Consider the following 24,299-nt stretch of genomic DNA (forward strand, 5'->3'; position numbering starts at 1 on the left):
TATATTAAGTGTAGACTAATTTTGAACAGAATACACAGTGTTTTCAAAATATTAATGTAAACTCGCAGAAAGAGTTGACGGCAATGAAAGTGTTGAACATTTTGCATGTGGTCTTGAATAAATCTGGATAAACATTTATCACGGGGAGTGTTCCGAAGAGCTGTATCACTTGATTCCTATCGCCGAATTCCACCTTCGCACGACACGTGGCGTTCCTCCACAGTGTGGTTTTTAAGGAACTTTTTTCCACGTACAACAAAGCTGTGGATTGATCTTCCTTGTACGGTGTTTCTGGGACGATACGACATGGGTACCTTAAAAAAAGCGCGTACATCTTTCTTAAAGGCCTGCAACGCTCCTGAGATTCCTCTGGTGTGGCAAAATAATATGGGCGGCAGTGATCACTTAACACCAGGTGACCCATACGCTCGTTTGTATTCCTTTTCCTTAAAAATCAATGAATGCGACAATAAAACAACAGTTAATCTCAAAATAACTTATTTTAATCTGGAGTTAACAATTTTACATAACAAAATAAAAATACAGTCTTACGAATTTCATGAACAATAAGTACAAAGATCCAATATTAAGGTTCAATTTTGAGCAAAAAATAATAGCTCCAACAAAACAGTAAACATACGCCGCGTCGACTACGAAAACAATATGCCATTACTGAAGCAATAACGATGCTTAGTCAACACAACATGCTCATACAGTTCAGCATTAAGGCACTACCTACTGTCTTATACACTGAATCGGCATCGCATTCATTTGATAGCTCGTGATAGGGATGATCGATATTCATCAATGGTGAATAAATATCGATGCGTAGCTGGAAAACATCGATGTTTTGGTATCGATATTATTGACTTCGATATAATTGACACATCAATTTTATAACTATAAAATATCGAAACTTCAATTATTCTTTAGGGGGCCATCAGGGTTTGCACCGGATGTACTTGGTTCAACTATTAAATTACATTGTCATTACATAACTATCAAGTTCAACTATATTCCACTAGATGAGACTATTCAGACACCTGTCAAAGTTATTTTTTTACAGAGTGCCCAAAAATACAGGGAATCTTAATTTTTTCTTTACCTATGGATTTTCTATAACAATAAACACATTTACTCATTATAATAGACAGTTTTGTTTGTTACCGAAAACATCGATATTTTTCAATCGATATTTATCGTACATCGATATTTTGGATTCAATGTTAACATCGATATCATCGTCGATGGTTTTCTAATATCGACCATCCCTAGCTCGAGACGTGGTAATTCTTTCATAGCTAACGCAAATATTTTCGCGTTATCCTGACGTGATGTGTCGCGGGAACGTGACTCGTGAATCGTGCCTTAACTCATAACAGACAGTACCGGATTAAGCAAGCGCGGAGCCCGTAGCAACTTCTTTTAAAGAGCCCTTGATCTATATTGGAAACAGTCGGTTACCGAGTGATCTGTCTAAGTTTCACATTTTTGGGACATCCAAGTAAATCCAATATCTACTGTAGCATTAATAATATTGACACACTTTATACACAATTATCTTGCCCCAAACTAGGCATAGCCTGTACTATGGATATAAGACACTGATATATTTAATACAATATACTTACTTAAACATAGGTACATAAATACATACAAACGACAGAAATGCATACAAACGGGATTCGAACCCCGGACCTCTAGCTTAGTAGTCAGGGTCAATAACCATTCGGCTATATGGGTCGTTGTAACGTAAAAATTTACTCTCAGACAGAAGTGAGTGGGTTATATGCGAGGCCCCATTTCGCTTGGGGCCCGTAGCAATTTATGTACTCTAGCGACGTGGTTAATCCGGCACTGATAACAGACAAACACCCATCGAAGCGCACAAATTAATTTGCTAAATAATGTTATCACGGCGACTTCGGGCGACCGCATATCTTACAATCGGTTAGAATCGCTACCATTTCCAATTTCAGACTCGACTATCGGGCTTCAATCCACAACGACAAACTACAGAATGTTACGTGAACCATAGACTATCTATAGAGCTTAGTAAGACTTTGCGGAGACTTTACTTACCTACGAAAAACTTAGCTGAGTGTAAGCTTAGCATACTCTTTGATTTCGTTTTTAGAGTCTTTTTAACAGCTGAAATTATGCTGAGCTCATGGGCGTGCATTGGTTTTGTACCAACGTAGGCACTTTGGAACTAACTAGTCGTGGTTGAGCTTTGGAATATGCAAAGACTGCTTACCGTAGAAATCTATTATCTAGCGTAAGGAAAACTGTTATGAGTGGGTGCAGTTCAATAGAAGTTTGCTTATAAAATAACGGAACCAAATTAAACTAAATTTACTTCAACCCTAGTATAATATTAATTTAGATTTATAACGAGGTAGACACTGCCTAATTGCCTATATAATATGCACGCCCCTGGCTGAGCTTAAGCTAAGACGGCCCAATGCTGAAGCCAAGTTTGCGTTATATTACACTCAGCTAAGTTTTACGTAAGTAAAGTCTGAGCAAAGTCTAAGTAGGCTCTATAGATCTCAGCCTTAGAATATCTTATTATTAGACGTCCGGAGGAAGTGACCCACTTGATGTTAAATGATCACCGCCGCCCACACTCTTGTGCAACACAAGAGGAATCACAAAAGCGTTGCCAGCGAAGATTTGCAATCCATGCGTCTCTCGAACCGTTAGCTCAGTTGGTAAGAGCGCTCGGACGGAGCCCGAGAGGTCGCGGACTTGAGTCCCGCATCGGTCATATAAATACAAATATCACATATGTATTGACTAAAACTAGTTATATTCTGTGTAAGAATGAAAACGCAAACATAGAATGAAACTTGTAGATTGCACGAATTATGCACGTGTTATAAGACAATGCACGTATTAGGTTACCAAGTCAGCGTTGTGGATAGAGCCTCAATTCTAGCACCAAATATCAAAACTACTTACATCTCCTAACTACGGATTATATTTGTGGTGTTAAGCTGCCTGAGTGCGCGCGCGGACTAGAGAATAACGGTCATTGACCTCCCTTCATTGCCTACATCCAGTCATCGCCTACGGTAAGTCACCAATCGAGCCGGCCTGTGTGAAACCGAGAAGTAAGTGTATGTCCTTGAGTGAGTTACAATATGTCCTAGAAGTGGTACGACTGATGGTATTGCATTGAGCGCTAACGCGCATAATTCTTTGACGCCCATCGCACATGATATACTAATTTTGACTTCGTTCAATGACACCGTTCAAGAGGCATGCCGGCGCCTACATAGCTGTAAAAGGTATTTAATGTCTGAAATTGTGTCCGCTCCGCGACTGCACCCAACCTATTGATAAATACCGAAACAAAACGAAAAAATCTCGAGCTACCAGTCGGAAAACCTCGATACTTGATAAATACTTACCTATACATTACCGTAGTCAATAAACTAAGCTAACAATACAATGTCGTCACGTATCGTAAACTGACGACAATTACAATTTATATCATTACAACGAATATACACAACTTTATACAAAAATATAGCCTAATTAGCGTTAAATGCTCAGAGAGTAAAACCATAAGGGGACAGACATGAAAGAGGATATAAAAGTCTAAATTATGATAGACAAAAGAAACGGTGTTCATCAACGTTTTTGTTAAGAGTTAAACAATATAAAAACAAACGTTATCTCCGTATGGTTACATACTCTAAGGCTCAGATATAAGCGTATTAGAGTCTAAGCAAATATGTGATATTGACAAAAAGTAAATTGTGAGGATCATGTGATGTACCTTTATTAACATACTTAACTCTCATGGTTCTACCTATCTAGTTTACATAAATGCATTAGTAAATGGTACTAAATGACAATAATTGTTGATAACATCAATATTAAAATAATAGATAAAATTTATTGACAACCTAGCTTTGTTACAAACGTAATCACAAACATTAATATACCGATTAAAAACCAATTAGATTATTGTTTTTCCTGCGCCCTTATGATGGATTACTAAACACCTGACAACTCAATAGTACTTAGCTCGCCAAACAAAAACAAAATGGTTTCTTGACGTGAAAACACCTACTCTATGAAATAATAAAAAATATCGTCTCAGCTGGTTGAATCAGCCAGTCAATTGAACGGCTAGCCTGTTATAATAAGCCGGCAATTAATAAGATGGCTGAAAAACAACTAGCCAACCCATCATTTAACGCCAAGTTTAACTAGATGGTTCATAGCTGTTTAGCTTACTCTAAAGTGAATATTTATAAATTTGCAATGTTTCATTATGATATTATATGTTAGTTACTTAATTTAGCCAACACCGAATAACACAAAATACAGGGCACCTACTAGACATCCAATTGACTGACTGATTTAACGAGATGAGTGCGACATAAAAGCGACCTTTAAGTTATCGGCTAGGCTGTTAATTGAACAGCTGATAGAGCTAGCTGCTATATGGACAAAGCTAAATGTCAAATGCTGATTAAAAAGATAAATAAATATATTCTTACAATCAACAAGACCGTTGACATAAATATTTCCCATTAAGAATATTAATTGTACCGTTGATCGTAGTTATTTTACATTTGTAAAACCTTACGAACGGCATTCGTGAAAACGGCCTTCATAGCGTGCCATTGAGTGTTAGTTAAGTTAGTGTTCGGTCAAAATTAATATCCATACTGAAGTACACGCACATTTTTACTAGAATAGTAAGACCATCGCCAAGTTTATTATGCAATTATATTTTGATATTCATATATGAGATTACTTATTCAATTAAAATTGTATTATTATCTACAGGAACGGAATTCACCTTATTTATTTATATCGATGTTTCGCTTGCTTTACAGCCTGCCAGGTCACGTACAACTGAAGTTGACGAGGCAAAGCAAGCGAAACCTCGGCATAAATAATGTTCTAACCGCTGAAATTAATTTTAAAATTTATTCAATAATACACGTGTTTTAATCTCACTAAAAAATATTTTAAATAGTTTACTTTAAAAATGTCTGCATGTACAAAGCATAATTATATAATAATTTGTTAAGGCCCTACATTTCAGTACTCTCGGGGCATAGGGACGCATAGTAAAACATCTATGTCATGTCATGAGTATCAAAGAGTAACAGTTTTTGAAGAGTAATTCAGATTGACTATTACTAATGACCGAAGCATAGACCTAGATAATTTATAAGTCTAGATAGAGCCTTTAGCACACCACCACCGATGAAAACAGATCAGGTTTATTAATTTAGTTTGCGTGTGAGGCTACGAGCACGTGCTGTCTTACACGAGCGCGATTTGTATGTCACTTTGTGCTAGTGGGCGTGCTTTGCTCAAAATAGAGGCTAACTGTCAACCTCAAATTTTGTTTTTCACGGTTTCACAGCTGTCACAGTCTATCTAGTGGCATAAATGATCTAAGCATATTGATTTAATCTTAAAATAATTTAGTAACCACACAAACTTCAAAAGAGAGAAAGAAAAAGAGAGAGCGAAAAAGGCGGATGAATAGAACAAGAGATTCTAAAATAGTTTGTTAAAAGGGAAAATTTTAATTATCACTGTATTAAAAGTAATTCAGTTGATGTGAAGTATAGATAGCCCTTAGATAAAGGATTGGTCTCCGCTGTGCTCCAACTAGATACCGCAGGCGAAGTCGCAAAGTGCGGCAACTAATACTACGCCGAAGGGGGCGTACTCGAGCCAGTCTCGAGCAATGTGTGACGTTGACGTGTCACATGTTGTGTTAAACTTTGCTAATAATTGAAACTAAAATGCCTGGTTGCGTAGTAAAATTTTGTGAAAATAATACTACAAGAAATAAGAAAGACACTGGGATCACATATCATCAATAAGTATTTTGTATTTTTTTGGTTTCCATATAAAATGCGTATGTTATAAATTTTCAAAGATGCCATTGAGTGTCAAGATGCCACGCACACAAGCATCTAAAAGTTGCCGCATTAAAAGAGCTTAGGTAGAGTGGTATCTAGTTGGAGCGCGTGTGAATCATTAATCTAAGGTGTTGCCATTTGTTACCAACCAGAAAAGTGAATGGAAATTTTTCCATGCAAAAGCGAACCCTTAATACTGAATATTGTTGCAACCAATTTAATTTTTAGACAAAGGACGGACTAACAGTAGCAGGAACATGACATAATTTTTGTGATGAATACAAACTAATTGATATCATTAGGAAGTACTTGTCAAAACTACGTAATTACAATCGATTACATCTTCATTGATACAGACTTAGATAATTTATGCGTCTAGGTAGACTGTGACAGCTGTGAAACCGTGAAAAAAATTGAAGTTGACAGTTATCCTCTATTTTGAGCAAAGCACGCCCACTAGCACAAAGTGACATACAAATCGCTCTTGCTGTTAGACAACCGATAAAAACAGGCCAGGAATACTAGTTTAATGTGCGTGACAACTGACAAGTTACGTCTTACACTCGCGATTTGTATGACACTGTGTTAGTGTGCGTGAATTGCTCAAAATAGAGGTTAGTTCTAAAGTCTATTTTTTTCGACGTTTTCACAGCTGTCATAGTCTATTTAGACGTATAATTAATGATCTAAGGATTTAAGTTTAATATAAAAATACGCGAATAATGCTGAAGATATCATAAATTTTGATTAAAGAATTTTCAAAGTTATACTTGTATTGGCGCGTTAGGGAAACATTATCAGGGTGAATGTTTACGATGCGCGCGCACACCGTCACGCAAATTCGACACCCTGACGTTAGCTGGTCAATTAAACCATTTGTAGCATACTTCAGCTACCAAGCCTCTTGTAACTCATATGTTTACTGAACCACAACCAATGGACGACAATTTCATTTTTAATGTATTTATGTATAATTAGAAAAATTAAAAAAAAAACATTTCTTTCTAAATGGATAAAAATAAATTAATGATAATATTTAAATAAACGTTATTAAGCTAAATTATGCGGTATAATAATATTTTCATTGGTTGTATTTAATACCGTTTTTATTTTAAATTTAAAATTTTTATTAATAAAAACATTTAAGTATTTTTGATGACGCCAAAAAAGTATAACTTCTAGCGTGGGTACATAAGTACACACACTTTTTTGGTTGCCAGCATGCGTGTACATTTAAATATACAGTAATTACTCCTATAACGCGGTTCCATATTACGAAATTTGAATCGACCGTATAACAGAGGCATTCCCCCAGATAACACGGTGATATCCCACATACATATATCTGTACTGTGAAATTTATAATGATTTGTGCAGTTTATTCTAATTAGCCTCGCGTTGTCATAATACTATGCACAATCAATTGTGCTATTACAAAATTAAATTATTTTATTAAATTAGTGTATTGAATACCCAATTAAAATAGTAAAACTAGGCAAAGATTTAAAAATACTTGTTGCGAATTGTGATTAACTTTTGTTATTATTATTATTAATATTATTACGAATTAAGAGTTCTTAAAAACGCGTTATACGAAAACCATATCCTATAAAGCGTTTTCCTATAACACGGAAACACTGTACCACGTTACAGGGGGAATTACTTGTATATGCAAATGATTTTTCGTAGGTAATTCTTTTAATCTTGTGATATCCATTTTAATTAACTATGTTATATACAATTGTGGATTTTATTTGCATGGCAATCGCGTGGATTTTACATTTCCATATAATATGAGCTAAGGCTTGGAACCGCTGTTAAATTTAACATGGTTAATTCCGCAAGAGTAAGTAAGAGTAAGGGTTTGGTAAGAGCCGTAAATAAAAAAAGGATTTGGTGAAAATATCACTGAAATTTAAACTGTACTCCGACAAAATACTTGGCGATGTAAAATACCGTTCTAAACCGGTTTCGTTTATCAAAATTTTATAATAAACATAATTTATGTTTATTGTGATAGAGTTTGGTGAATTTTATTGTTGATGGAAATAAAAAGTTCACTATTATATATTATATATTAACCGGTGTTTTCGTGTCCAAGCCTTGATATGAGCTACCAGTGGAAGTTTTGTCACGGTCCAAACGTTTTAAACTATCAGCCGGAACCAATAGCCACACAGGACCAAAATTTAAAAACTCTGATATGAATTCCATGAAGATTTATATACAGAAAAGGTATTGTTTTTGTTTCACATGACAATTGACATTTCCTTGGTCCTGAGATTATTTAAACGTCTGAATAGAGCCTCTTGCTGCTAGGCAACCCATGAAAACAGGCTTATTACTGTGTGCGTGACAAGCTACGTCTTACACTCACAATTTGCAGGTCACTTTGTGTTAGTGCGCGTGAATTGCTCAAAATAGAGGTTAACAGTCAACCTCAATTTTTTTCGACGTATTCACAGCTGTCGTAGTCTATCAAGACGTAGGATTTCTCGTCATTTATGATACCTTAGTTTATTACCGGCTTACAAAATGACATTGGTGACACACGTCTCCATCATTAAGATAATAATATAAACCTGTTCGCATTGAAAAATAAAACTAAGTTTACACTAAACAATATTTACACACAGCTATCAAGACTACAATTTACATGAATAATGTAATTTTAAATGTTAATGGATTCTCAATTTGTAAATAATGGCACATCAAGACTATAATATTATGTTTTCTATTTTGTTATCTGAAGCATTATTACTGCACACAATATACGCAAGAGAGAGAGAGAGATATATATATAGTATAATACAGAAGCGAAAGGTTTTTCAATAGTAGCTCTTACATACTTGATTTTAAGGTATATTATTGTGTATGTATATTGCATCTTTACAGTGCTCTTCGTCGGTACACACGACAAATAGCCGTGAATAAAACCAATGATTCGCTTTCCACTTGCTTCCCCACTCCGTGTCTTATTTAGACAATTGTATAATTATTATTTAATTCACAAGCCTACCTATCTAGTGTTTCACATCGACTACATATTATTTACACGGCTTAAACAGAAATATTCTATATTGGTACAATATTAGTTAAATATAGTCTTTAATACACGCGGTTATGGCATCGAGCTTAATGAGTATATGATAGGATCACATTGCCACATCATTTGTACATGATCGACGTTCGAAGCCCACTTCGAACTCGTAAATGCTATACTTTGCACTATCACTAATTTGGATCGTTTTATCTAACATGAGGGTAGTTTGATATTAACCAACACTTCAAATAATTGGTTCAATATTAATGTCATTTCACACCTGCTGCACTGATCCGCGAGCTGGGATTGGCCATATGTGGCTAGTAGATGTTGTCATCCGGATACAGAGTGAGGGTCCGGCCTCAGGAGGGTGGGACGGGCGCAGGCGCGGATGCAGAGGCCGGGAGAAGGCTCTCGCGACTCGCTCGGAGGTTCGGCAAGGAGCGAGCCGCCCGAGCCTCGCGGCGCGCTTCGAGAGCGAGCAGTTCCCGGATGTCCGCCTCCAAAGGATCCACCGTTATGTGATAAACTCCCGCCTGAAGACATTTTTGTTGTTAGTGTTCAGCATCACAGTCTAGTTGGGAATTTAATTTAGTTGAGATAATTAATTATTATTATAACACAACTCATGACCATATAGCCCAGTGGTTAGGCGCCTGCCCACTGAGCTAGGCGTACCGGATTCTAATACCGGTAGCTGCAATCATTTATATATTGAACTATCTGACTCGACAGACGTTGTTCTGTATATAATAAATAAAATAATGTTTTTATATGAATTCGTCAATAATATATCATAACATCAAAAATTACTTCGTAAAATATGGACCCTGCTGTCGTAATGAAATTGTTTCACAGCAGAACTGTCAAACCGTGCGTCAATAAATTATCTCATAGAAATTATGTATGGACACATCAAAGGAAAAACAAATTCGTTGTTTTTATTTAATTTAGCATCATTTTCCTATTTATTCACCTTTTAAACCTTCTCTGGACTTCCACAAATAATTCAAGACCAAAATTAGCCAAATCGGTCCAGCCGTTCTCGAGTTTTAGCGAGACTAACGAACAGCAATTCATTTTTATATATATAGATAGATAAGGATGCTTGTCTCTGAGTCATGGATGTATATGTATGTAGTAAGTATATCGTTGTCTTGTACCAATCATCCAGGCATAGTTTGGATGCAAGATAATCTGTTTAAAAGTGTATAGGCTATTTCAAGTTTTAGGAGAGATAATTTTTCTAAAGAGTCAAAAATATATTCGTACAAAACATTAAACATCGAAGCAACTCGTTTCGATCTATGCTTTTAGCCCGAATATGTAAACATTACAATTTCGCAGCTAATGTAAACGTGAATCAATTTTGTCTTTCAATTTATTCAAAGAAGCGTTTTAACAATTTGCATGTGAAGGTCACCTTAAACATTTGATACAATGCTCACTTAGCTATATTACTGTGTTAAAGCAATTTACATATTAAACAATTATTAATGAATTGCATTTATATGGGAAACGTGAATGATAAATTCGAACGATGACTGCATTGACACAATAATTGCTGATATATTTATTTATTTTATTAAGTACACATAACAGAATTACAATAAATGCATTGTGTCTTCTATAGCGTTTATCACGGGGAGTGTTCCGAAGTCCTGTTTCACCTGATTCCTGCCGCCGAATTCCACCTTCGCACGACACGCCACAAGTTAGGATATCATCCCCACCATCTGGATGTGTGGCGGTCCTCCACAGTGCGGTTTTCAAGGAGCTTTTTTTCCACGTACTACAAAGCTGCTGTGGAATGAACTTTCTTGTGCGGTGTTTCCGGGACGATACGCCATAAGCACCTACCTTCAAAAAAGGGGCGTACACCTTCCTTAGAGGCCGGCAACGCTCCTGTGATTCCTCTGGTGTTGCAAGAGGATGTGAGCGGCGGTGATCACTTAACACCAGGTGACCCGTACACTCGTTTGTCCTCCATTTTCATAAAAAATATACATAACATAGAAGAAAGCTATCAGCTAAATGCAATTAAGCAAAATAACTATTAAGATACAATAAGAATACGATTTTAAAGTCTAGCTTTATGTGATGCAATATTATATTAAAAGAAAGAGAGAAAATATATATTTGGACAAATAGACGTGAATAATTATGGTTAGTACTACATGATTTTAGAGTAGCAGGATAATATTCTATAGATATTTAGATAGTGTTGTGGAATGACACGTTATTAGACCAATTGGGACTTTTAGTATGCTTGCAGTCTGTCATCCTTGACAGACTCAGTAGGAACTGAGTCTGGAGTTGTGTCATAATTTTCTTTTTGTATCAAGATGACAAAAAGTTCAGAAATACATTAGATACAATTGTGCGGGATTGATCTTTGCTTTTTGTATCAAGATGACAAAAAGTTCAGAAATACATTAGATACAATTGTGCGGGATTGATCTTTGCTTTTTGTATCAAGATGACAAAAAGTTCAGAAATACATTAGATACAATTGTGCGGGATTGATCTTTGCTTTTTGTATCAAGATGACAAAAAGTTCAGAAATACATTAGATACAATTGTGCGGGATTGATCTTTGCTTTTTGTATCAAGATGACAAAAAGTTCAGAAATACATTAGATACAATTGTGCGGGATTGATCTTTGCTTTTTGTATCAAGATGACAAAAAGTTCAGAAATACATTAGATACAATTGTGCGGGATTGATCTTTGCTTTTTGTATCAAGATGACGAAAAGTTCAGGAATACATTACATACAATTGTGCGAGATTGCTCTTAGCTTTTTTGTATCTAGATGATGAAAAGTTCAGGAATACATTAGATACAATTGTGGAAGATTGCTCTTTCCTTTTTTATGAAAAGTTCAGGAATACATTAGATACAATTGTGGAAGATTGCTCTTTCCTTTTTTATGAAAAGTTCAGGAATACATTAGATACAATTGTGGAAGATTGCTCTTTCCTTTTTTATGAAAAGTTCAGGAATACATTAGATACAATTGTGGAAGATTGCTCTTTGCTTTTTATGAAAAGTTCAGGAATACATTAGATACAATTGTGGAAGATTGCTCTTTCCTTTTTTATGAAAAGTTCAGGAATACATTAGAAACAATTGTGGAAGATTGCTCTTTCCTTTTTTATGAAAAGTTGAGGAATACATTAGATACAATTGTGGAAGATTGCTCTTTCCTTTTTTATGAAAAGTTCAGGAATACATTAGATACAATTGTGGAAGATTGCTCTTTCCTTTTTTATGAAAAGTTCAGGAATACATTAGATACAATTGTGGAAGATTGCTCTTTGCTTTTTTATGAAAAGTTCAGGAATACATTAGATACAATTGTGGAAGATTGCTCTTTCCTTTTTTATGAAAAGTTCAGGAATACATTAGATACAATTGTGGAAGATTGCTCTTTCCTTTTTTATGAAAAGTTCAGGAATACATTAGATACAATTGTGGAAGATTGCTCTTTCCTTTTTTATGAAAAGTTCAGGAATACATTAGATACAATTGTGGAAGATTGCTCTTTGCTTTTTTATGAAAAGTTCAGGAATACATTAGATACAATTGTGGAAGATTGCTCTTTCCTTTTTTATGAAAAGTTCAGGAATAAATTAGATACAATTGTGGAAGATGGCTCTTTCCTTTTTTATGAAAATTTCAGGAATACATTAGATACAATTGTGGAAGATTGCTCTTTCCTTTTTTATGAAAAGTTCAGGAATACATTAGATACAATTGTGCAAGATTGCTCTTTCCTTTTTTATGAAAAGTTCAGGAATACATTAGATACAATTGTGGAAGATTGCTCTTTCCTTTTTTATGAAAATTTCAGGAATACATTAGATACAATTGTGGAAGATTGCTCTTTCCTTTTTTATGAAAAGTTCAGGAATACATTAGATACAATTGTGCAAGATTGCTCTTTCCTTTTTTATGAAAAGTTCAGGAATACATTAGATACAATTGTGGAAGATTGCTCTTTCCTTTTTTATGAAAAGTTCAGGAATACATTAGATACAATTGTGGAAGATTGCTCTTTCCTTTTTTATGAAAAGTTCAGGAATACATTAGATACTTTTGTTTCTCCACTCTTCTCTGTCCACTCCCCATGACAAATACGGTAGAAGACACAACATGAAGCGACGTCTACTAACCTCTACGTTTGGCGGGGCGGGCTCATCCACGACTGCAGGCTGCACCAGCCGCGTGTCGGAGTACCGTCTGCTGTCTTCATGGGACTCGACCCTCAGTCGGTCCTCGTTCAGAGCTGACAGCCTGCGGTGCGGGTTCCCTCTGTGCAGTTAAACAGTTTTATTTATTGTTATTTTTAAAGTGATATCCCTCACTTCTGGGATTATTTATGAACAAGACATACCAAAATTTACGAATCATGCATCACTCGAACGGTTGGCCCAGTTGGTAAGAACGCTTGGAGTGCCTCGGACGGAACCCGTGAGGTCGCGGTTTCGATTCACGCATTGTTCATAAATTTTGGTTACAAACAAAAAAAAATTATTACCTATAGAGACATTGAAAAATAAAAAGTTGTGATATGTTTAAGTTTTTCTACATATAAATAAGAGTAGGCAAGCAATCAAGGCTCCCATAATAGGAAGTTTTGGGGCAACCGCCCATGGACATCCGCAACATCTGTGTATCGAGAGATACCAGTTAGGGAGAACATCTAAGTTAACATAATACAATAACAGATTAGTACCTTTTTTCATGAAAATAAGGGACGAGACGAGCAGGACGTTCAGCTGATGGTAATTGATACGCCCTGCCCATTACAATACAGTGCCGCTCAGGATTCTTAAAAACCCAACTCGTCGACTTCAGACATAAGATGTTCAGTCTCATTTGCCTAGTAATCTCACTAGCTACGACGCCCTTCAGAACGAAACACAATAATGTTCACACATTAGTGCCTTTCTACCTCTCTCTCCCTCTCTGGTGTCGGTCCCTCATGTCTGAGGATCATGGTCAGCATTTACTGCTTCACGGCAGAAATAGGCGCCTTTGTGGTGCACATAATCTAGCCGGCATCCTATGCAAAGGAGCCTCCCACTGTTGAACACCTACCCTGTCTACCAACACTGTTCGGGAACACTCGAGAATAATCCTTACTTCCTTAGAGTGTAGCGATAAAGTCAAATTTCAGTGCGATATAAAAAGCTATACTACCCAGAAGTCAAAGTTAAAATAACTTTAATCCAATAAGACAAATACTGAGCGCTATTGAATCGTCATTAAAAATATTTAAGTAATTTAATTAACTGAATCTACAAGAAACTCAACGGTCACTCTTTTAAATCAAATACAGTATTTTACAATGGCTGTTATAAACATAACAAATTAGTTTGTAAAGTGCTACATCCTACAAACATGTTCAATGATAAAAGCTTTATAAATATCAAATATTTCATAAAAATTACAAAAGAATAGACTGTATAAATATAAATTATACCTTATATTGGATGCATCAACTTTAGAAATTGAATTCTGTTTGTGTAAGCTAATAACCAGTTGTTAAATAGCAAGAAAGCGAAATATATAAAATTTACCGTACTAAATGTCAAAAATGTTGATGCAAGTGTTTTGTTAAACGGAGAGGTGATAAAATTGGTGGAATCTGCTTAATTTTTTGGCATTACTCTGGATTCCAAATTACAATGGGGCCCGAATAATGAAGAATTGGCGAACAGACTTAGTTCTGTTCGCCAATTCTTCAAATTCGTCAAATCATTAAGGTTAAAAAGATTTGACAATTAACTGACATAGATACGGCGCGACTTGTATACTTTAGTTACTTCCATAGTATTATATCCTAAGGTATATTGCTGTGGGGCAGCGCTGCCGATATTAATACAATATTTGTGCTGCAGAAGAGGGCTATTCGCGCTATTTATAACCTAGGTCCTAAAGAATCATTGAGAGCAAAATTCAAAGAAATTAACATCTTGACTGTTGCTTCTCAATATATACTTGATAATGTAATGTATGTTCATAGGCACATAAGTGAATTTGCCAGAAACTGTCATAATCATAATGTTAACACCAGGAACAGACATAAGCTTATAATGCCTTCTACTCGACTATGTCGAGTTAACTAGTCTTTTGTGGGGCGATGTATATGCTTTTACAACAGGATCCCAGAAAATGTTCAAAACAAAAGTATTACGTAATTCAAAAGAATTGGTAAAAAACGTTTGTGTGGTAAAGGTTACTATAACATAAATGACTTTCTTAATGACACCACATATTGGGAATGGAGCGACCGCCCTCAGGATATTAAATAATAAGTTTAATTTTGCAATGTAACTTTGTTAATGTTTTCATTAAAAAGTGCTAATCGCAGCCTAACATAGCTTTGTTGATGAGTAAGCCCACAACGAAAGTCATAAATCATTAACCGAAAATTTTCTCGCATTAGGTTCATTTTCACGTGTAACAAGAGTTTTAGATTTGCCGCCAATTCACAAAAACAAATCACGAATACAATATACTACATTAGGTTACCAAAGAGTTCTAAAATTGAAATTCAAAAAAAATTTTCATTAGCAATGTTTCTAACTGGCCAGTTCTAAACATTTTCAGTGTTATCCACGTAATAAAACATTCTTGGAATTGATCAATAATTATATTTTTTAATTCGTAAAGTTGTTTTCGTTAAGAAGAATATGCAAGTAACTCAACAATGGCTCTTTGAAAATATTAATTTAATATAACTACAAGATGAATGTTATCAGTTACATAAAATAAAGGCCAAACAACTTAATTATTAATTGTATTAATATGCACTTGATCAAACAGTTTTACCACTTATTTCGTTTAAATTTTATTTAAAACGATTTCCGTAATGTGTTTTGGAAGGTCATTGTACAGAAATCTTATTGTGTTTACCGAGCCGGAAGAATTGCAATGTTAAGTAAGTTTACCAGTGGGAGGCTCCTTTGCACAGGATGCCGGCTAGATTATGTATACCACAACGGCGCATATTTCTACTGTGAAGCAGTAATGTGTTAACATTATTGTGTTTCGGTCTGAAGGGCTTGTGAAATTACTGGGCATACGATACTTAACATTTTATGTCTCAAGGTGACGAGCATAATTGTAGTGTCACTTGATTTTTTTCTCAATAATCCTGAGCGGCACTGCATTGTAATGGGCAGGGCGTATGAATTACCCTTATTGTTATAAAAAAACCCTTCATGCATATGTCATACGTGAGACCAGAATTTATGTGCATACTATTAAGATAATATAATAATAATATTGACTCACTTTTCACACAAATTATCTTGCCCCAAATTAAGCACATATAGTCTGTGTTATGGGTTTCAAGACAACGATATATTTAATACAATATACTTACAAAAACATACATAAATACATATAAACATACATAAATACATTTAAACATCCATGACTCGGAAACAAACATCCATATTCATCACATAAATGCTTGCACCTACCGGGATTCGAACCCGGGACCTCTAGCTTAGTAGGTAGGATCGCTAGCCACTCGGCTATACAGGTCGTCAAGATGGATACTTCCTTGATTCAGGGAATTCTGATTTGGTAATAAATCTTATTCTATATCAGACGATTAATGATTGGGTTTTACAACCAAACTGTGCAATCGACTTCCTTCTTCGGTGTATCGGTATGACAAATGAACTGTAGTAGGATACTACTGGTGTTTAAGATTTCATTGTTAATGATGGCCTGTGTGTAATATTAACTAAGAATAGAATAGAATCCAATCAATTTGACTTGATAAGTGTTTGACCGAAGAATGAAATAGAAAGAAATTAAAATTGATATTTTACAGACAGAAATTTAGAATTGGTTGTATTTTTAGATTATATAGAAAAGATTATGGGTACTACAACGGCGCCTTTTTCTGCTATGAACCAGTAATGTGTAAGCACAACTGTGTTTCGGTCTGAAGGGCGCCGTAGTTAGTGAAATTATTGGGCAAATGAGACTTAACATTTTATGTCTGAAGGTGACGAGCGCAATTGTAGTGCCGCTCAGAATTTTTGGGTTTTTCAAGAATCCTGAGCGGCACTGCATTGTAATGGACAGGGCTTTTCAATTACAATCAGCTGAACGTCCTGCTCGTCGCGTACCTTATTTTCATTAAAAGAATATATTTTAATTTGAATACCTGTAAGTCTCGAAGCCCCCGCTCTCGTCCTCCTCGTGGTAGACGGCCGGGGGCGGAGGCGCCGGCGCAGGCTCGATGTTGGCCACAATCTGTCCTCGTTCAGTGCGCTCGCGTCGTTTACTACGTAGCGGCGGGGACACGCTTATAGGGACTTTCTCTGGCGCGTTTTGAATTAGAAGTATCCTAAAAAAAAATAGTAATCCATTAAGACCTTAGATCATTTATAAGTCTAGATAGACTATGACATCTGTGATAACGTCGAAAAAAATTGAGTTTAAAGTTATTTTATTTATTTATTTTTTATGGAAAAGGAGGACAAACGAGCGTACGGGTCACCTGGTGTCAGTGATCACCGCCGCTCACATTTTCTTGCAACACCAGAGGATTCACAGGTGCATTGCCGGCTTTTAAGGAAGGTGTAAACCGCACAAGGAAGTTCATTCAAAAAACTTTGTAGTACGTGGAAGGAAGCACTGTGGAGGACCGCCACACATCCAAATGGTGGGGATGATACCCTAACTTGTAGCGTGTCATGCGAAGGTGGAATTCGGGGGCAGGAATCAGGTGAAACAGCTCTTCCAAACAATCCCCATGTCAAATGCGGTAGAATACACACAATGAAGCGATGTCTCTACGCAACGCTAAGTGATCCAGCCGTTCACAGAGCTCTGGGTCCCCGACAATTCGAGCTGTTCTGAGTTGCACGCGGTCAAATGGATCGAGCTGAGGCTGGACCTGCGCTTTGTACAGCGCTACAATATGGGCCCGGCTTGAAGTATTGCCGTGTTTTATTTAAGACACCCAGTTTCTACGAAGCAAATTTTGCTTTGCTCTCCAGGTGGGCGCAGAACTGGCAATCGCTCGAGATTTCCAGACCCAGAATTCCGATACTAGGCGAGGCTGTAAGGGAAGTGTTGTCGAAGAGCGGTGATACTCTAACCTCTATTTTGAGCAATGCACGCACACTCACACATACGAGCGCGGGTGTAAAACGTACCTTGTCACGCACACTAAAATATTTTGCCTGGCCTGTTTTCATCGGTTGCCTAACAACAAGAGATATATCTAGACGTATAAATTATCTAAGATTAAGACATTGAACTCTTAGAGCGCTTTCGTACTACGTCCGATCCGAATCCGATCCGTATCCATGAAAACAGGGTCCGAAGTAGTCGTAGAACTATCTCTATGGTAGTTTACGCACTAGATCCGGCTTCCGTCATCCGATTTCTTTCCGTCAATCGGACCGTATTTTCTCGGATACGGATCGGATGTAGTGCAAAGGCGCTCTTAGGGTGAGATATATAGAGCGTACTTAGACTTTCCTCAGACTTGACTATTGTTAAATTTACTTGAGTATGATAAAACGCGAACTTGACTTTTGTATTGGGCTATCTTGGGTTAAGGCGACACTAAATACCAGCGACCTTGAGCGATATGAGTTCACGGCTGCCGGCCCGCCATCTATGTAACATAGCCGATATTTTCAAAATTCTTGGGTGGAAAACAGTTTATATGCTTACAATCCTCGTTATTCACTACTAATCTGAATAAATGAACCTACACAAAAAAGTACAAGCTATAAGAATAACTTTTCTGAGAGAAGTACCAAAAAAATGCGTCACGCCATGCCTTGTTTAACTTCAAAGAAAAGTGGTAGTTCAAAAAGGCGCGGCAGTGTTAACTATAACCAACAGCAAGCATTAGCAACCTACAAATAAGACTTAAGGATATGTGTAACAGGACTAAGTAGTGTTCATAGCTCGAAATGCTATACTTTCACCACAAAACTTGTCTAAAAACACCATGTTTGCGTGTTTTCTGCTTACTCTCCGCCTTAAGCGCACTATAATTTCAGCTGTCAAATGACTATAAAAACGAAATTAAAGATTATGCTAAGCTTACAACGAGCTAAGTTTTACGTAAGGTCTTAATTAGCTCTATAGATCTCAGGCCGAGACTAGTGGTCAATGACCCCTTGAGTATTAAGTGAAGTAAGTCGTGGGGCGGGTCATTCCTTTCCCTAAAATATGTCGAAGGAAGAGATGGCTGATTCATCTCTCATGCTCGTAAATGGGTGTTGCTTGGTAGAACTGCCATCTGAACTCTGCTTTTTCTGAGTTTATGATTTTAAATATCCTCAAATTAATTCACAATGTGTTGATTAAATGTTCGTATAATACCTTTATATATTAACTATTTATATAGATTTAAATGCATTTCCTGTTATAGGTTTCCATAATTCTTTTTTCTACTGTACACGCTGTCTGTCAATGGGAGGACATAGCTTACCAGCGGTAGAAGTTTGTATGGAAATTGCAATTCACGCGTCCCAATATAAGGCGATAAGAATGCATTATCGGGTATATTGGAACAGCTTCAGATTATTGACAGCTTACTGAAAGTAGAAGGTAGTAATTTATCTCTATCTGTAGATAGTATATTGGGAACGTCCGTAAGTAATCCAAACTTTTCAGTCTTTTTGTCGCATCACTGCATAGAATTTACAATGTATGCGTTAAAATTTGTAAGATATTAATACTGGTTATGTTGAAAAAGGTCGACCGAGGTTTGATGCTTGTGTCATGGTAAAGACTGTGGCAAATAGGAAACCCTAATTTCTGCTTACCTACCCCCTGGGAGACAGGCGTGATTATATTACGTAATATGTGTGATAGAATGTATCATAAAAATATAATGACAATATTCGAAAAAAATAATTGAGGTGGGGTCCGTTCTCATTCAGTACCTATTTCTGCTGCAAACGGGCGACGCAAGGACTAAGGACTCTATAGGATGCATAACTCAATTTCGAATATTTTTATTCAAAATTAAAATCACTTATTGATCGTGCAAAAACTACCACCCGTTCGTAATAGTATGCCTCACACCTGAGAAGAACAGGCGCAAAAAACTCTGCGGGCTTTTTTTTACTTAACTTAGTTACAATATAATTATCGCACAGTAAAATTTATTATTATATAGCCTGAGGGCGTTCGCTCCATTCCCAGTCTGTGGTATAATTAAAAAAATAATTTATGTTATAGTAACCTTTACCACACAAACGTTTTTAACAATTCCTTTGAATTTGGTAACACATTTGTTTTCTACATTTTCTGGGATAATGGTGTAAAAGGATATGCTTTTACACCATCATCCCATAGTATTGAATTCATAGTATTCAGTACATAGTATTGAGGCTCGTTCGCAAAAAAATACTCAAAAATGGACGAGTAGGTATGTCCCACTTGGTGCTAGATTAGCAGCTCGCCACCAATGGCATACTTAGTATAGCAGATAGATATCTTCGCATAAATCAATAATAATTACTAGCGAATGTGACAATGAACTTAGCGACGTTCATAAGAGTTCACTTATATGACATTGAAGCGAAAATCAAAGTCCATTACGAGCTAATATCCAGATGGATCGCTAATTAGATAAACTACTTATTAGAAATAATTCTGTAATATTTAGTTAAAAGTTTTAAATTACAATGATACAGAAAAACTTATAAATGTACTACACATACATCCATACATACACACACATACACGCAAATTTATTTTATTTTTATTTTGTACTATTATAGGGGAAGAGACGACCTCACGACACAGGGAATCCTAGTGTGAGGCCAGAATACTTGTAAAATTAAAGTTACTTTAAACCAACGTATACTTTGTAACAGATATTTTGTAAATCTATGTAACTAATAATATGGTACTGCAATAAATTATTATTATTCTTATTCTATATTCGATGGCAATTCCAAATTTGCCCAAGATTAATATTTGTTTAGATTAGTCCAAATGATTGCGAAACTGAAGTGGCAGTGGGCAGGGCACTTAGTTCAGATGGCCGTTGGGGTAGTAAAGTCCTCGATTGGCGACCACGTACCGGAAGACGCAGTGTTGGTAGGAGGATGGTCTACAAGATGGACCGACTATCTCGTCAAGATCGCCGGAATACGTTGGATGAGGGCAGCGCAGGGTCGTCGTGGAAATCTTTGGGATAGGATGGGGATACAACTGGTAACTTAACTCTCTACTACTCTTTTGAGGTTTCATAACATCAAGAATTATTTCGTAAAATATGCTCCCTGTTGTTATAATATTTCACATGTCAAAGCGGGCGTCAATAAATTCCCTCATAGAAATGTGTCCGTGCTAAACAAATATTGGAAAAAATCAATAATTATGGGTCCCAAATCGAAATAAAAACTATCCTATCTCTCAAGTCGGACTAATGCACTCTATGAAATAATCCCCAATAAAATTCGTTCATTAGTTTAGGAGTTCACTGGAAATATTTATTTTAGAACACAAGATTTACTCTAATATAAACGATACAACTTTTGCGAGATGGTCTAAAATGCTTAAATCTAAGGCTAAAATCAATACGTTGACATTGATAAGTGCAATTTTTAGACCAAAATGTGTTGAAACTGTATTTAAATTTGAATTTTGGCACACCCGCGATCACTTAATAGTAATGGCAGCCAGGTGTGTCGAGATAACATCGAAAAACAATAGATTTTTGTCTCTTCGAAGCGACTCGAGCCATACGATGCAAAACTAATGCGTGGGAATGAAACGTGAACAAAATAAAAACTACATTTGCTTAAGAAACCTTGAGCTCTCGCGCCTTGAGTCACATATCACACACTACTTTGTAATCTATGGTTGTTAAATTTGTCGTTACAGATGTACAATTTGCATTTGCCTTTGTCGTTGAGAACGGAAACTTTTAAACTTATCATCAACCTCAATCGAATATCTACAATATATACAGGATGGTTTTTTGAGAAGGGCGGTGATGGCCAAGTCAGAAACTACGAGACTTAGACGAAAGTCGTAAAAAGAGTTATGCCCTCGATTTATAAGAAATTTCTTGAAATTATGACAAAAATCGACCTGAATGATTATTCAAAAAAATAACAGCCTTGAACCAATTGACTCTGTTGCTGATAAGGATCAATCTTTGTAAAGATATTACTAAAAATGAAAGCAAATAGAAAAATTTTACAAATTGCTCACTTTTACCTTACTAATAAGTTGCTGAAAATGGTTTTCGATGACTGCACTGCATAAGTTTAAACGTCTCTCTAATGACCTTACTGCATTTGATACCATGACAGGATTTATCCTCGATAGAATATCAACAAAATAGTAAGAATTCTAACAAAAACTTTAAATAGGAGGAGAGTTTCTTCCGTGTTAAAATAATAAAACAGAAAATTTCGTATTTTTTTTTCTATTTTAGTAATACATTTCTTGGAAAAGATTGATCTTTATCAGCAACGGAGTCCGTTGATCCAATAATACAGGCTGTATTTTTTTTTTGAAAAATCATTCGGGTCGGCTTCTGTCAAAAGTACAAAAAATTAAAAAAAAAACCTAAATATGCAGTTATTGGTTTCTGATAAACCGAGGGCAGACTCCTTACACGACTTATCTCTAGGTCTCGTAGTTTCCGACTTGGCCATCACCGCCCTTCTCAAAAAACCAGTTTGTATAAATATGTTTTGTTGCATCACTTTACACATATCATATTGTAATTGAAATGATTTGTAAAACGATGAAAATGTTAATCTGTTTACAAGAGTGGCAAAGAGTTTCTTGCTACTTCTTCTCATTAGCTCAACCCTTTACGAAGTGGCGGAAGATTCAAGAAGAAGAAATTTTTTTTGACATTCATAAGTGTCATTTCCGTGACGTACATGAATAAAGTGATTTTGATTTGATTTAGGTACCTATTTGTAAACTAAAATAGCATCATTAATATGAAAATGTAATACACTAAAGTCTAATTTTTACTACAGATTCTAATCGGGTGAAAGAGGTTATGGTCAAGGGCAGTGTTTTCCAAACATTGTTCTGCCGTGGCCCGGTAATTTTCACACTGCCTTTATTTTCAATTAAAGTAGTGTTTTGATTGTCAACCACTAAATAATATTACAGGGGACTTACCACACCACACCAGTGCAAACCGCATACAAATCAGTCTACCTATTTATGAGACTAGAATGCACAAACGTACAAACAATAATATTCTAAAAATTATTTTCCTGACTTCATTAGTAGGTACAACGTGCATAATATGTTTATTTTTAATATTCTATTATATTGTACAAACTAGGCTGAAAACTCGGTCTAGTATGCACACGAGAACATATTATCATCATAAAATTATACCTAATAGTTAATTGTGTTCATGACACGCGCCGGAATCGGTTGGTGCCTGATCGATCTAATGGGCATTTTCTTATATTTTTAATTAAAAATTTAAGCATTTACAGCACAGGTGGTACGAATATTAAAACTAAAAAACTACTGATTTGATAAAATTAAATTCACTAAATAAGTATAGTATAATCGTATTGCGGCCTGAGAACACCAAAACGGGTGTGCTATAGGCTGGATGCACACTATAAGGTCTGTCACGGTTCGTTCACGGTCCGATCTCGGTCTGGTAAAATCTAATCATGTTCTCATTAGACAATCTGACTCACTTCACGATTCAGTCTTGAACCGTCAATAATCGAACTCGGATGTATTTGGCTCATAATCTATACTAATATTATAAATCTGCAGTGTTTGTTTGTTTATTGTTTGTTTGTTTGAACGCGCTAATCTCTGGTACTACTGGTCCGATTTGAATGATTCTTTCAGTGTTGGGTAGTCCATTTATCGAGGAAGGCTATGTTTTTTTTTTCAAAATTAGGGATCCGTAATAAAATTGCTATTTTGTAACACAAGGTGTAAAATCGAAAACCTATTTTTGCGTGCGCTGCAAAAACTATTGACAATAGAACAAAATGATGTACAGGCTATAATATAGACAATATTTTATTACTTATAAAACTATCGCGTGAATTATACTTTATATGGCAAAACAACGTTTGCCGGGTCAGCTAGTTAATAATAAAATAAATGTTAAAATATTTAATGGCTCGTAATATTCGTGGCCTACAAATGTCACTGAACTTTTCTGTTTTTTTTTTTATTTATTTAGATTCACCAGTGGTAATTACAATAAATAAAAAAAAACTGTTCTGTTGAAAAATGATCTGTAATATCTTTTATTTTTTTAAGTGATTATTTAGAATTAACTTTTTTTCAAGTGTTCAATAGGAATTTAATATTTTTCTTCA

At 35.8% G+C, this 24,299-nt stretch overlaps 1 protein-coding gene across 1 annotated transcript in view; it reads right to left on the reverse strand.

The window, feature by feature from the left end:
* Positions 1–481: 481 nt before the first annotated feature.
* Positions 482–24,299, reverse strand: part of LOC126969703 (E3 ubiquitin-protein ligase MARCHF8-like) — a 49,745-nt gene continuing 25,927 nt past the window's right edge. The window contains exons 5-7 of the mRNA XM_050815252.1: positions 17,147–17,329; positions 13,128–13,266; positions 482–9,485 (exon numbers count right to left, since the gene is read on the reverse strand). Coding sequence (XP_050671209.1) covers positions 9,312–9,485; positions 13,128–13,266; positions 17,147–17,329 — 496 coding nt within the window. The 3' untranslated portion in view covers positions 482–9,311. The remainder of the gene's footprint in view (positions 9,486–13,127; positions 13,267–17,146; positions 17,330–24,299) is intronic.

This window comes from Leptidea sinapis, chromosome 1, assembly GCF_905404315.1.
Source record: "Leptidea sinapis chromosome 1, ilLepSina1.1, whole genome shotgun sequence".
NCBI lineage: Eukaryota > Metazoa > Arthropoda > Insecta > Lepidoptera > Pieridae > Leptidea > Leptidea sinapis.